We start from the raw sequence: 15,646 nt of genomic DNA, 5'->3' as shown, positions 1-15,646 counted from the left end.
TGCTTCCAAACAACCTAGGTTGAAATGGATGGTTTTTTACGGACACAATTTAAGAGCAGACCGCTTCATCTTAATATAATATATACAAGTAAAAGTACTTAAATGGAAGTTTGTGTCGGAAAAATTAACATCACCCTTGTGAACCCTAACTAATAATTAACTTCATTGTTTTTGAATGCTGAAATGCAAAAGCCCATTTGTGCCAGACACACAGCAAATACTGGGGAAATGGGAGCCCAAATATTTTAAATGAAACTTTCACCCTCTCCACTAACACCACTGATAAGCAACTCAGACTCTTCTTCTGTTTCTTTTTCTATCCTCTGTTCTTCTTTTTTTTTTTTTTTTTCTTTCTTTTCTCTCTTTTGGGCAGTGGGAGACTCCTCTTTCACAAATTGGGAACAATGGGGCATAAGCAAATTGATACTTATTTCTGGAGTCGTGGTGATGTCTATGGAGCAGCTGCAACACAAATAACACACCTCAGGTACCCTCCTCTGTACAGCTGAGATGCTTTCATTTTCAGCAGTGAGATCGACACACTCTGTTCCTAATGAGATAGAATTTACCTAGGAATTCCTATGTTATACAAATCTGCCTGATTAGAGAAGATGTGGGTGTTGGAAGCAGTGGTGACAAGTCTGAGAATAGTGTACTTTGGTTTTTTTATTTTATTAAAAAAAATTTTTTTAATGTTTATTTTTGAGAAAGAAAGCGAGTGAGCAGGCGAGGGGCAGAGAGAGAGGGAGACACAGAATCTGAAGCAGGCGCCAGGCTCTGAGCTGTCAGCACAGAGCCCGACATGGGGCTCAAACTCAACAAGCTGTGAGATCATGACCTGAGCCAAAGTCGGACGCTCAATTGACCGATCCATGCAAGCACCCCTAGTGTTTTATTTTCAATATGTTTAATATGCAACATTTCTGCAAAATGTATTTCTACCAGAAAATGGACCCAAAATGACTAAAGTGTTACTTTATATTCTTGTAACACATATTCTAATCATTGAAGTCATTAGTATTTCTTAGTTGGCTATAAATAGATGAATCTCTCTTTTAAAATACTAATTAGAAGTAAACCACTGGTTTTGAAGTCTGATGATTCTAGCTACTAGCTACTGGTGTGGTTGGTTGCATAATATTTCCCTTGAACTGTCCCCCTCGATTGTATGATGTCAGCACCCAGTTTCCATTTCCTATATTATAGCATGCTCTCTGATACCTTCACAGGTTTTGGGGACTGTTGGTCTATGGAAGGGAATTCCCTCCATACCCCCCACCCCCTCAAGAAACATGGTAGGATAGAGAAAATTGTGGTTAGGGTGTTGTCATGTCCAAGTTCAAATCCTGTCTCTGCCACTTAAGCATAAACTTGTGGCATTGAATGTGTCCCTTTATTCTCTGGCCCTGAGTTCTAGAGTTGTGGATTCTTAAGATCCTTTTAGCCACTTTTATAGCATTTGTTTCTTTTTGTTATACTTGTTTAGGATTTTGTTTTGTCTTTTTGTTGCTTAGGGGGAGGATGTTCATAACTACTCCCTTATTTTGGAAGGTATTATACTTGTGTAAACGAATTTGGCATCGTACTGAATTATAAGCTCCCATTATGGTATAGTAGAACATGTACTATCTTAGTAATACTTTGTTAACAATGTTAAAACAGTAAAACCTTCTTTTACAGAGAAGCATATGCAATTGGGAAGAAAGAAAAACCACCTTTCTTACCAGAGGAACCATCTTCTTCTTCAGAAGAAGATGATCCTATCCCAGATGAATTATTGTGTCTCATCTGCAAAGATATTATGACTGATGCCGTTGTCATTCCCTGCTGTGGAAACAGTTATTGCGATGAATGTAAGAAATGGTGAACCTTCAGAGATACATGTCTTAGAATATATGTATTTATTTGGAAGAGCTCCTTAGCAACAGTGTATGTTTTAATAATGCAGTATGAAATGTTGATAATTGATCATTTAGTTCGTCATTGCACCTTTAATAGCAAGAACTGTTTTTGTCACTACATTTTTTTCTTTAAACAACAGCCTCTTTGTCCTTTTAAATATTAGAATTGACCATTTCTTCTACCTTCATTAGGGTGACTGTACTAAGGTTTTATAAAATGTAGGACTTTTGTTTCCTACACATTTTATTTTAGTTTTTAAAGTTTATTTATTTTTGAGGGGGGGACGCACAGAGAGAGGATCCAAAGTGGGCTCTGTGCTGACAGCAGAGAGGCCCATGGGGGGCTAGAACTCACGAACTGTGAGATCATGACCTGAGCAGAAGTCGTACACTTAACCGACTGAGCCACAGACGTACCCGTTTCCTGCACATTTTAAATGGTATGCAGAATTTTGAAAGCCTTTTGGGCATTAGATATTCTAGAAATATTTTTAAATGGTACCTAAATCCCTTTCCTGGATGGTGGAAAAATAGTTTATTCTAAAATTCCTAAGTGTAATTGAGAACTGTTCTCTGTAAACATACTACCCAACATTTGCCTTGTGGTTACTTGTGATTTTTTTCTGATCTTTTATATTGGGTTGGGTTTTTCCCACTTGGGTTTTTCTGCCACTTATTTCTTACCAAGATGAAAATGGCATCATCTGAAAATTTCACTGCTTAGTCCTGTTTTGGCCTTTTTCATTTCATAGCTTTGGAATATAAATCTTTATTTTGGGGCCTCTCCAGTGAAGACCAAAGTCAAGAAGAGGTCACTTAAGATTTGTTTCCAAGTGTCTTAGATTTAATAAACCACTTGCATTACTGAATTTTTTACTACACTGAAGCATAATCAGTGAATCTGTAATTTAGTGTTACTCCTCTGTACTGTGCTGTAGGTGTTGCTGATTTCCTTGCCTGAACAATGTTTCTGTTTTTTATAATTCCCTTTTCTCTTAAGTTATTTATGTAATCTCTATACCACATGTGGGACTCCCAACTCACGACCCTGAGATCGAGAGCCGCATGCCTTTCTGGTGGAGCCAGCCAGGCACCCCTCCTCCTGATGCTCTTTTAAAACCCTGTTAGCCCTGTAAATTTTTCACTTTTCTAGACTATATATTATTTCTATTTTTTTCCTCTATACTATTCCAATTTTTAGCTAAACAAAAAGAATAGTATTTAGGAAAGAGTGCTTTTTCTCTCAATTTAAATTTTTGTTTAAATTCTATTTATGACTTTTGGTGTTTTTTTTTTTTTTTTAATGTTTATTTATTTTTGAGAGAGACAGAGACAGAATGCGAGTGGGTTGGGACAGAGAGAGAGGGAGACACAGAATCTGAAACAGGCTCCAGGCTCTGAGCTGTCAGCACAGAGCCCGACGCAGGGCTCGAACTCACGAGCCGCGAGATCATGACCTGAGCTGAAGTCGGACGCTTAACCGACTGAGCCACCCAGGCACCCCAATGACTTCTGTTTTTAAGGTAGAAGTTACAGCAGAGGAGTGCTATCAGGCGAGAGTCTGTACTTTTAAGTTTTTCAATCTTAGAAATGATAAGTAATGTGTGCTTGGAAAGAGTAATGTAATATTTAAAATATTTCACAGGTATAAGAACAGCACTCTTGGAATCAGATGATCATACATGTCCAACATGCCATCAGAATGATGTCTCTCCTGATGCTTTAATTGCCAATAAGTTCTTACGACAGGTAACTGACTTTGTATCCCTTTTGGAAAATTTTTAAAAATTTTTGGTGGTTTAAACTGTGCTTGAGGAAATACCACCTTACATTTTCCTGCATCTTTCTGTTTGGTATCTATAGGCTGTTAATAACTTCAAAAATGAAACCGGTTATACAAAAAGACTACGAAAACAGTTACCCCCACCACCGCCCCCAATACCACCTCCGAGACCACTCATTCAGCGGAACCTACAACCTCTGATGAGATCTCCAATATCAAGACAACAGGATCCCCTGATGATTCCAGTGACCTCTTCAACTCACCCAGCTCCTTCCATATCTTCATTAACTTCTAATCAGTCTTCCTTGGCCCCTCCTGTGCCTGGAAATTCATCTTCTACCCCGGCTCCTGTACCTGATATAACTGCCACAGTGTCCATCTCAGTCCACTCTGAAAAACCAGATGGACCTTTCCGGTAAGTCTGTGTATCTCTCTGGTTTTTCATTGTTGTTTATTGCTTTAGTAGTTGTTATAGTGACTGGTAAGTATCATCCTTGTGAACCACTGTGCTCAGTAAGGTGGGTGACTCCATAAAGTAACCCATTGCTAAACGGGTACTTTTAAGAGTCTTATTGGAGGAACAGGCAAACGAAGGAGTTTCACTTGGCAAATGATTAAGCATCCCAGGATAAAGAACTATACGAGTTGCCAACCACCCCTGTTAAGTGTTGAATTAAAACTCACTTAAATCCTACTGGTTCAGACATGAAAAGGATCTTTGGACATGTAGTCCAGTAGTTCATAAATTCCTTTTTTTTTAACGTTTGTTTATTTTTGAATGAGAAGAGTGTGAGCGCACATGACCACAAGTGGGGGAGTGGCAGAGAGGGAGAGAGAATCCTGAGCAAGCTCCGCTATGTCAGCGCAGAGCCCTACTGGGGGCCTGAACTCACCTTGAGATCATGACTAGAGCCAAAACCAAGAGTCAGACATTAACCAACTGAGCCACCCAGGTGCCCCAGTGGCTCATAAATTCTTGAGGAATCAGCCACTTAAAAAAAATAGATGCCAGGGGTCTGTGCAGACATACTGAAGCAAAATCTTGAGGACTGGGACCTTTACATTTATATTTAAGACCTCAGTCAGAATTCATTGGCTTTTCAGTGGTGGAGCTGGAAGTAGAATTTACTCTTAATCCTGTATTCTTTTGGTCCCACAATTTGATTTTCTTCCTTTTTAAAAAAAAAAAAAATTTTTTTTTAACGTTTATTCATTTTTGAGAGACAGAGAGCATGAGCAAGGAAGGGGCAGAGGGAGAGAGACACAGAATCTGAAGCAGGCTCCAGGCTCTGAGCTGTCAGCACAGAGCCCGACATGGGGCTTGAACTCACGAACTGCGAGATCACGACCTGAGCTGAAGTCGGACACTCAACCGACTGAGCCACCCAGGCGCCCCTCTTCTTTTTTTTTTTTAAGCTTTATTATTCTTACAACCGATTTCTCTCCCATCTGTATAGATGGGACTTCTTAAAGAGATTTCCTTTTATTTTTTTTCCTTATCACTTTTGTATCCAAAGAGCTCTCCACTTGACCCAAAAGTTTTCATCAACGCATCTTCATGCAGGTGGTGGGTGAACAGACTTACTAAATTATGTACTGTAATTTGCTTACTCTTACTCCTCCATTTCTGATGACTTTTTCACATATTGCAAATTCTCTTGTCTTCTAGGGATTCTGATAATAAAATATTACCAGCTGCAGCCCTTGCATCAGAACATTCAAAGGGAACCTCTTCAATTGCAATTACTGCTCTTATGGAAGAGAAGGTAAGTTTTATTGGCTTTTAAATGTGAGATTTATCTTACAGTTTTCTGATGGGTTTAATTTTTTAACTCTCCCTCTTTTTTTTTTTTTTTTTTTAAACTGTTTCTTTTTATGCATGTTTTTTTCCTAAAGGGTTACCAGGTGCCTGTACTTGGAACCCCATCTTTGCTTGGACAGTCACTACTGCATGGACAGTTGATCCCCACAACTGGTGAGTAAAATCATTTTGGGTTGAACATTTTCTCCTTTAAAAAATAATTTTAACTTTATTTAACATGCAATTTCATATTTACCTACTGTTCTTGTTTCCAAGGTCCAGTAAGAATAAATACTGCTCGTCCGGGTGGTGGTCGACCAGGTTGGGAACAGTAAGTATATGTTTAAAATAATCTCCAGATGATTGCTTTCAAACTAGATAATGGGAATTATAATCTAGTGTGTTATTGTAAACCCCCCTTTTTTTTATGACATGTTAAGACTGAGCTGAAGTTGGATGCTTAACCAACTAAGCCACCCAGGCTCCGCTTTTTACTTTCATGTCTTAACAAAGTGATCTTGACAGGATCTCAGTTAATGAATAGATAAGATTAATTGAAGTACTATTTTCTTTGAAAGAGTATTTGAAATACTGAATCATTCATTGTGCTAATAGATGGGGGGGGGTGGGGAGCACGAGAGCATGGGGGAGGGACGGAGAGGGAGACACAGGCTCCAAAGCAGGCTCCAGGCTCCAGGCTCCGAGCTGTCAGCACAGAGCCCCATGTGGGGCTCAAACTCACAAACCGTGAGATCCTGAGCTCAGCCAAAGTCAGATGCTTAACTGACTGAGCCACCCAGGTGCCCCTCGTTTTTCCTATCCTTAAATGGATTTTCAAATTTTGATTTAACACATAGTAAGATTAAAGGCTACCAAACATAGAATTTCTCATTTTGAATAATCTGTGTTAATGAGATTTTATTGCATATCAAAATATATAGGATATTATTTTTTGCCCTGTGAAATACAAGGAATTATGATCTTTATAAGATGTTCTGTGGTATTAAAAATTAGTATGTTTACTTATTGTCTACGTATGCAATCGTTTGTGTCTTAGTCTATATCAACAGGCTTACATATTTGCATAAACTGGCTTCTATTCTAAAACTATGATTTTTCTTTTAAAGATAAATCAAATATTTTATTTAAACAAATAGACTAAATGAGAGACTTAGTGGATTCTTTCAGTAGAAGGAGCAAGGGATTTGGAGACAGGTAGGCCTGAGTTGGAATTCCAGCCCCTGCACTTGGCAGTGCCATGACATTGAGCATGCAGTTTTACTCCTCGGCCCCATTGCCTCATCTGCCGAATTGGAACAGTGCTAGTTCCTCACCGGCATGGCGCCTAGCAGATGAAAGGGCTCTTCTTCTCTTCTGTAACAAGTTCACAGTCACTTGTAGGATGCTAAATGAAATACCATATTGCGGAAAATACTGTACATTGAGGTTTAGTTATTGTCACAGTAAATTAATGAGGAAAATTAACTCAAGTAAGTGTAATGCTTGCTCATATCTTCTCTATCTGGAACAAGTTTCCGAATGGGGATCAGGGAGAGGAAAAATCTTCTAGAGTAGTTAAAATAGGTATCTTTTAAAGTCTACACGCTAGGAGGTTGTATATTATACTCCATCCCATGTTATCTTTCTTTCCACACAGTTCCAATAAGCTTGGATATCTGGTTTCTCCGCCACAGCAAATTAGAAGGGGGGAGAGGAGCTGCTACAGGTATGCTTTTTAAAAATTTTGAAAAATTAATCTGAAGACACTGCTGAAAAATAGAACACAAAGAAACGAAAGCATGGCAGTGGCAAGGGAGGGAGATTACTTGCTTTATGCTTATCTCACTTCAGTCCTCAGTAGTTGATCTTGAGGCCTAGAGAAGAACAGGTTACATTTAGTGTTTTAAATGATGCTTTTAGGCTGCATCTTTAATACTCCTTCCCAATGACTATTTTCCTGCAGCACACAGCAGAATATTAGGTTACATTTACTCTTTTGAGGGTAGAAGGAAGTCACTAAGGCCCAGACAGTATTTAAGGTGTGTCAGTTTAAGGCAAAAGTTAACTAGCTTACCTCTCAAGCGTGAGAAAGAATTGCATTTATTTCTCTTCTGGACTCAGTTGTCCCAGTCTTCTCCCACCTTCTCTTTTCCAAAAGAAGAGACAAAGAGATTGTTCGGGGCTCCTGCCCTGGACAGGCAAAAACCATGTTATTCTGCAAAGTAAGCCGTAGGTCTTATCGAGGTCGTTCTCGCCACCAGGGTAAAGGGCCTCCAAATGAACTTTATAATAAGAATATTAAGGGTGTCTTCTAGTGCTCTACTGAGAATTGCTAAGTAACTCTGTTACTAGATCACATGTTAATAGAAGATAATAGTTACCAATTCAGATTCTGAAGAGGCTTAAAATCTAAACCCTGGCTGCTGCTGTTCTTTGTACCAGTTACCTAGAATTTAAAGAACCGTTAGCTTAACAGAAATGAGCCCATGTTTTTAAAAAGCCACTGTTTCTTTTAAGAGCGACAGTTCAGAAACTTTGGCCAGCACTGTAATTTTCACCTCACCCTTTGAGAGAAAATAATTGAGATTTTTAGCTGTTGATTACAGATGTTAAAAGTGGAACTTACTTTCTTGAGGATGAAAGAGCATAGGGAATGAATCTGTGGTACTGTGATGGTATGGTGTGGGGACAGATGGCAGTCACACTGTGAACATGATGTAACATGCAGACCTAACTGAATTGCTGTGTTGCACACCTGGAACTAATAATGTAACCGTGACTATACCTCAGTGTTTAAAAATGTAATAAATAAAAAGTACTTTAAGTACAAAACACCCCCACAAAACCATGAAGCCATTTAACAACCAGGTTTCCAAAGACATTTTAACGACCTAGAGACATGCTTATGATACAATGTCAGGTGAGAAATAAAATTATGTAAAACTATAAAAATAAAAAATACCTAATACTTACTCTACATTGAAGGATCTTTCTACACTTCCTACCTCAAAAGATTACAGGAGGTGGTTTTTCTTCATTTAAAGTTTTGATCTTGGAAGGCTTTTTGGGGAGGCCTAGGTCAGAGAGGCATTAGCCTTGTCAGTTCCTTTAAATGACAGATTGGGAAGTCACCAAAGATCATTGTGGAGGGGTAATGAATCTGAACTTCACAAAAGAGAACTTCTAAATATAGCAGCACCTCATGGAGAAGGCGCTGTAAACTTGGATCATCTCAATCCCCAGGTGGCCTTAAAAATTTTATTTACATATAAATATCAGTGTTATTTGAATAGTTGATTCTATTCCATTGTTTGTAAGTTTGAAGATAATTATGGATAGAAAAGACAAGCTTACTTGTCTCGGGTGATGTTAGTTTGAAGGAATAATATCTTGGAATTTATTTCTCCAGAAGTATAAACCGCGGACGACACCACAGCGAAAGATCACAGAGAACTCAAGGCCCATCACTACCAGCAACTCCAGTTTTTGTGCCTGTCCCACCCCCTCCTTTGTATCCACCTCCTCCCCATACACTTCCTCTCCCTCCAGGTGTTCCTCCACCACAATTTTCTCCTCAGTTTCCTCCTGGCCAGCCACCACCTGCTGGATATAGTGTCCCTCCTCCAGGGTTTCCGCCAGCTCCGGCCAATTTATCGACACCTTGGGTATCATCAGGAGTGCAGACAGCTCATTCAAATACCATCCCAACAACGCAAGCCCCACCGTTGTCCAGGGAAGAATTCTATAGAGAGCAACGACGGCTGAAGGAAGAGTGAGTGTTTCAGTGTGAAATTATCATACACTTTCATTTTCTGATGTAACATTAAACAGGTTATCTTTGGAAACATTTTCTACTGTTTCCAGTTAGTACAAAAAAAATCACCTAAAAATTAAACCAAAGCCATACAAGCAACTTCCTCAGGGACTCCTAGTTATTTATAGTTTTAAAGTGGAAAACTAATGGCAATTTCATTCATTTCATTCATGATCTAATTACATTTGTCTTGTTAGTTTTCTTAAATGGTTTTTGTTAACTTTCACTCTTTAACTTTATTTTACTAGGGAAAAGAAAAAGTCCAAGCTAGATGAGTTTACAAATGATTTTGCTAAGGAATTGATGGAATACAAAAAGATTCAAAAGGAGCGTAGGCGCTCATTTTCCAGGTTAGTGTTTTGCAAGCCTTCACAACAGAATTACAAATGGGACTTTGAATATCCAGGGATTAGCTATGGATATAAATAACATTGCACTTACGGAATTTTTCTGATTCGATCCAGGCTTCTAGAAATGGAGATGTAGCTTATTTCCCAATATTTGTTTATTGAAATATTGTCTCAATGTAAATTCTATTGTGTAGAACTAGCAGTTTTGGGGATTAAATTGCCCTTGTCCCCTGAAGTTACTTATAGTGTGAAATAATTGGGAAAATGTTTGTGGAAGGAAAGAAATAGAGGACTAGCCAAAGAACATTTCTGAGGACGCTTTTACCTAAGGCTACAGCTTCTTGCTGGAACATTAACCTGTGTAATTATGAAGCAGTGGTAGAATACAAATTGTTTTATCGACAGAAAAAGTGAATTATAAAAATTCCCTGGAAGTTTGTTTAAAAGACTTTTTAAGCTTACATTTGTGGTTCCTTTCAAAGTGCTAGACTGTTGGCCAACAACGTAGGACAAAGAAATTACTCCTATTTAAATAACCAGATAGGAAATAAAATTTAAATTTAATTGGAATTTTGTTTAATGTTAAGTTAATTAGCTCATATAACTCACGGTACATGAATGCGCTTCACTCTAATTGTCAAGATTTCACTTTTGTTTTGTAACAAGTGATTGCTCTGATCTTTGTGTACTTTATTCCATTCCAGTAGAGGTCACTGTGCCTCTCTAATCATCTAAGATGAAATTTGATATAAAGAAAGATGGAACCGTGAGGAGAGCATGCTATAGAATCTGAATTTTATTTTGCAAATATTTCTCAACTATCAACTATTGTTTTGTTTTTTGTTTTTAGGTCTAAATCTCCTTATAGTGGTTCATCATATTCAAGAAGTTCGTATACTTATTCTAAGTCAAGATCTGGTTCAACACGTTCACGTTCTTACTCTCGATCATTTAGCCGCTCACACTCTCGTTCCTATTCCCGATCACCTCCATACCCCCGAAGAGGCAGAGGCAAGAGCCGAAATTACCGTTCACGGTCTAGATCTCATGGATATCATCGATCTAGGTCAAGGTCACCCCCCTATAGACGATACCATTCACGGTCAAGATCTCCTCAAGCATTTAGGGGACAGTCTCCCAATAAACGTAATGTGCCTCAAGGGGAAACAGAACGTGAATATTTTAATAGATACAGAGAAGTTCCGCCACCTTATGACATGAAAGCTTATTATGGGAGGAGTGTTGACTTTAGAGACCCATTTGAAAAAGAGCGTTACCGAGAATGGGAAAGAAAATATAGAGAGTGGTATGAAAAGTATTATAAAGGTTATGCTGCCGGAGCACAGCCTAGACCATCAGCAAATAGAGAGAACTTTTCTCCTGAGAGATTTTTGCCTCTTAATATCAGAAATTCTCCCTTCACGAGAGGCCGCAGAGAAGATTATGCTGGTGGACAAAGTCATAGAAGTCGAAACTTAGGTGGCAACTATCCAGAAAAGCTTTCAACAAGAGATAGTCACAATCAGAAGGACAACACAAAGTCAAAAGAGAAGGAGAGCGAAAATAATCCCGGAGATGGTAAAGGAAACAAACATAAGAAACATAGGAAAAGAAGAAAGGGGGAAGAGAGTGAAGGCTTTCTAAACCCCGAGTTATTAGAAACTTCTAGGAAATCAAGAGAACCTACAAGCAGTGAAGAAAATAAAACAGACTCATTATTTGTTCTCCCAAGTAGAGATGATGCTACACCTGTTAGAGATGAACCAATGGATGCAGAATCCATCACTTTCAAGTCGGTGTCTGAAAAAGACAAGAGGGAGAAAGATAAACCAAAAGCAAAAGGTGACAAGACCAAACGGAAAAATGATGGGTCTACTGTGTCCAAAAAAGAAAATGTTGCAAAACCTGCTAAGGGACCCCAAGAAAAACTAGATGGAGAGCGTGAAAAATCTCCTCGATCTGAACCTCCACTTAAAAAAGCCAAAGAGGAGACTCCAAAGACTGATAATGCTAAATCATCATCTTCCTCCCAAAAAGATGAAAAGACCATTGGTACCCCCAGAAAAGCTCACTCTAAATCAGCAAAAGAACACCAAGAGACAAAACCAGTCAAAGAGGAAAAAGTGAAGAAGGATTACCCCAAAGACGTCAAATCAGAAAAGCTAACTAATAAGGAAGAAAAGGCCAAGAAGCCTAGTGAGAAAAGTAAGCCACCTGATAGCAAGGGAGAAAAAAGAAAAAGAAAAACCGAAGAGAAAAGTGTAGAGAAAGATTTTGAGTCCTCTTCAACGAAAGTCTCTAAACTGGAAATGACTGAAATAGTGAAACCATCACCAAAGCGCAAAATGGAACCTGATATTGAAAAAATGGATAGGACCCCTGAGAAAGACAAAATTTCATCATCAACTGCCCCAGCCAAAAAAATTAAGCTCAACAGAGAAACTGGTAAAAAAATTGGGAGTACAGAAAATGTATCTAATACGAAAGAACCCTCTGAAAAATTGGAGTCAGCATCTAGCAAAGTTAAACAAGAAAAAGTCAAAGGAAAGGTCAGACGAAAAGTAGCTGGAGCTGAGGGATCCAGCTCAACTCTTGTGGATTATACAAGGTATCTGATTATGGGTGGTTGGGTATGGATGTTCGTTTTCGGAAAGAGTTTAATTTTATCCATGTTTATGCTTTTAAAATGTAACCTATAAATTAAGAAGGGGTTAGGTTTGGGACACCTAGGTGGCTCAGTCATTTGAGCGTCCAGCTCTTGGTTTCAGCTCAGGTCGTGATCCCAGGATGGTGGGATTGAGTCCTATGTTGGGAAAGAGAAGGCCTGGAGCCTGCTTAAGATTCTCTCTCTCTCTCTCTCTCTCTCTCTCTCTCTCTCTCTCTCTCTCCCCCCTTCTGCCCCTCCTTCCCGCTCGCTCTCTCTAAAAAAGAAAAAGAAGGGTTTAGTCTGGTTTACTCCTGTCTTTAAAGAAAGGAGTTGAAGTAAGTAGATTTTGTGAGCCAGTATTTATTTTTATGTAATCCTGTCTTTAAATCATTTAATCTCTATTAGAGTAGGGTAATTGGGTTTTGAGAATTAAAAGGACACTTATGTTTAAGTTATTAGCCTTTATGTATTTATCAGTGTTTAGGGGAACCTGAGTGGCTCAGTCAGCTAAGTGTCTGACTCGAGGTCTGCTCAGGTCATGATCTCTTGCTTGGTTCATGAGGTCAAGCCCTATGTCGGGCTCTGCAATGATAGCTCAGAGCCTGCTTGGGATTCTCTTGCTCTGCCCCTTCCCTGCACATGCTGTGCACACAGGCTCTCTCAAAATAAATTATTTTTAAAACTCTTATTTATCAGTGTTTAGTAATAGCAGATTTTTTATTAACAACATTTTAATTCTTTTTAGCACGAGCTCAACTGGAGGCAGTCCTGTGCGGAAATCTGAAGAAAAAACAGATACAAAACGGACTGTCATTAAAACTATGGAAGAGTATAATAATGACAACACAGCTCCTGCTGAAGACGTTATTATTATGATTCAGGTTCCTCAGTCCAAATGGGATAAAGATGACTTTGAATCTGAGGAAGAAGATGTTAAGGCCACACAGCCTATGTCAAGTGTAGGAAAACCCGCCAGTGTTATAAAAAATGTTAGCACTAAACCGTTAAATACAGTCAAGTATACTGAAAAAGAAAGTGAGTCGTCAGAGAAAATTCAGAAACTCACCAAGGAAGTTAGCCATGAAATTATACAGCATGAGATCAAGAGTTCAAAAAACTCTGCATCCAGTGAAAAGGCGAAAGCCAAAGATCGAGATCATTCGGTGTTGGAGAAGGAAAACCCCGAAAAGAGGAAAAACAGCACTCAGCCAGAGAAAGAGAGTAACTTGGACCGTCTGAGTGAACCAGGAAATTTTAAAAGTCTGTCTCAATCTTCCAAAGAGACAAGAACTTCAGAAAAGCATGATTCCGTTCGAGGTTCCTCAACTAAAGACTTCACTCCCAACAGAGACAAAAAAACAGACTATGACAACAGAGAGTACTCAAGTTCCAAACGTAGAGACGAAAGGAATGAATTAACAAGAAGGAAAGACTCCCCTTCTCGAAGTAAAGATTCTGCATCTGGACAGAAAACTAAGCCAAGGGAGGAGAGAGATTTGCCTAAAAAAGGAACAGGAGATTCCAAAAAGAGCAATTCTAGTCCCTCCAGAGACAAAAAACCTCATGATCACAAAGCAACTTACGATACGAAACGCTCGACTGAAGAGACAAAATCTGTAGATAAAAATCCTTGTAAAGATCGTGAGAAGCACACGTTAGAAGCAAGGAACAATAAAGAATCGGGTGGCAACAAATTACTGTATGTGCTTAACCCACCAGACCCGCAGATTGAAAAGGAGCAAGTTACTGGGCAGATTGACAAGAGTGCTGTCAAGCCTAAGCCACAGTTAAGCCACTCCTCCCGACTTTCCTCCGACTTAACTAGGGAAACTGATGAAGCTGCTTTTGAACCAGACTATAATGAAAGTGACAGTGAAAGCAACATATCTGTAAAAGAGGAGGAAACTTCGGGAAAGATTGCTAAGGAACTGAAAGATAAAGTCGTGGAGAAAGCAAAAGACAGCCTGGACACGGCAGCAGCCAGCCAGGTAGGCACCGCCAGGAGCCAGAGTCCAAGCAGCCCTAGTGTTAGTCCAAGCAGAAGTCATAGCCCTTCTGGCAGCCGGACCCGGAGCCACAGCAGTAGTGCCAGCTCCGCAGAGAGTCAGGACAGCAAGAAGAAGAAGAAGAAGAAGGAAAAGAAGAAGCACAAGAAACACAAAAAACACAAGAAGCATAAGAAGCATGCAGGCACTGAAGGAGAGTTAGAAAAAAGCCAAAAACACAAACACAAGAAAAAGAAGTCAAAGAAGAGCAAAGATAAAGAAAAGGAGAAGGAGAAAGATGACCAAAAAGCGAAATCTGTCCCTGTATAAAGGGACAGATTTTAAAAATTGACTTAATTACTAAGTCATCTGTATTAAATTTTGTTATAATGTAAAGAGATTCAAGCCTTGTAAATAATGATATGGAAGACCCTGTGCTGCACTTAAAATATTGCTGCTTGATTATTTGATTTTTACATCAGAGCTTTATAACACGAACTTTTGTACAGAATTGTGAGTTGTGACCATGTAACATGAGAGGTTTTGCTAGGGCCTATTATTTTTAACCACCATTAATTAGTTGGGGTGGAGTTTACTGTACTGTGAAATTTTCACATTTGAATTTTTTTAATTGCCTGGCAAAAGCTGATATCAGTTCTAAAATATCAGCAGAATGATTTGCTGAATTCATTACAACCCCGTTATGTCACTTTTTGATTACAATAAAAGTTTTCAGTAAACTTTTCAAATGTTGAATATTTGCATTACTTGAAGAAAGTGTGTCCTGTCTCTGCCCCCCTCCCATTTCCTCATTTAAAATATCCTTGAGTCTGTAGCATAAGATGAACTGAGTGTACAAAATTGGGAAGCAAACATGGTGGATAGACTTCATCAGTGGGCTGGTAGTGGATGGCCAGAAATAAGAAATCAGGATTAACTGGAGTTCTGGGTGGGAAAAAAATCTGAAAGGGCCTTAAACATATAAAGTAATTACAAGTTTGGACTTGCATTTTAGCCATGAGGAATTGTGATTTGTTTACATGGTCATGTATTTTTCTGGAAACCCTGATAAAGGAGTATGAAACTCATTGATGAGTTGTCAGCTAGAGAGCACACACCGGTGAGCCTCTAAGGCCTACTTGGTTTGCCTGGTTGACAAAAGCAAGCTGCAGTAGGTCCGGGAGCACTAGGTTAGACTCTGATGGGCTCTTCCTTTGTGTCTGCCAATCAGGAAGTATTGTAGGCAATGAAAAGCTATCGAAAGGTTTTGGGGGGGTTGGGGTAAGAATAGAAACAAGGCAGCACGAACAGGGATCAAGACGACAGCTGCTAGGAGGAGGAGAAAAAAGATCAGCTCCAGTCTGA

At 39.1% G+C, this 15,646-nt stretch overlaps 1 protein-coding gene across 4 annotated transcripts in view; it reads left to right on the top strand.

The window, feature by feature from the left end:
- Nucleotides 1-15,030, top strand: part of RBBP6 (RB binding protein 6, ubiquitin ligase) — a 32,194-nt gene extending 17,164 nt beyond the window's left edge. For 3 of the 4 annotated variants that reach the window (XM_023246942.2, XM_045048364.1, XM_045048363.1), the window contains 11 exons: nt 1,681-1,853; nt 3,547-3,650; nt 3,765-4,099; nt 5,354-5,450; nt 5,581-5,659; nt 5,762-5,816; nt 7,143-7,211; nt 8,895-9,257; nt 9,548-9,649; nt 10,500-12,257; nt 13,042-15,030. In XM_023246942.2, the coding sequence (XP_023102710.1) occupies nt 1,681-1,853; nt 3,547-3,650; nt 3,765-4,099; nt 5,354-5,450; nt 5,581-5,659; nt 5,762-5,816; nt 7,143-7,211; nt 8,895-9,257; nt 9,548-9,649; nt 10,500-12,257; nt 13,042-14,611 (4,705 nt within the window). In that variant the 3' untranslated portion in view covers nt 14,612-15,030. The remainder of the gene's footprint in view (nt 1-1,680; nt 1,854-3,546; nt 3,651-3,764; nt 4,100-5,353; nt 5,451-5,580; nt 5,660-5,761; nt 5,817-7,142; nt 7,212-8,894; nt 9,258-9,547; nt 9,650-10,499; nt 12,258-13,041) is intronic. The other variant, XM_023246943.2, reaches the window with a different exon arrangement.
- The last annotated feature ends 616 nt before the right edge of the window (nt 15,031-15,646 follow it).

The sequence above is a fragment of the Felis catus genome, chromosome E3 (genome assembly GCF_018350175.1).
Source record: "Felis catus isolate Fca126 chromosome E3, F.catus_Fca126_mat1.0, whole genome shotgun sequence".
Taxonomy (NCBI): domain Eukaryota; kingdom Metazoa; phylum Chordata; class Mammalia; order Carnivora; family Felidae; genus Felis; species Felis catus.
The sequence above is the reverse complement of the archived record's forward strand: the minus strand, read 5'-3'. Positions and strand labels throughout refer to the sequence as shown.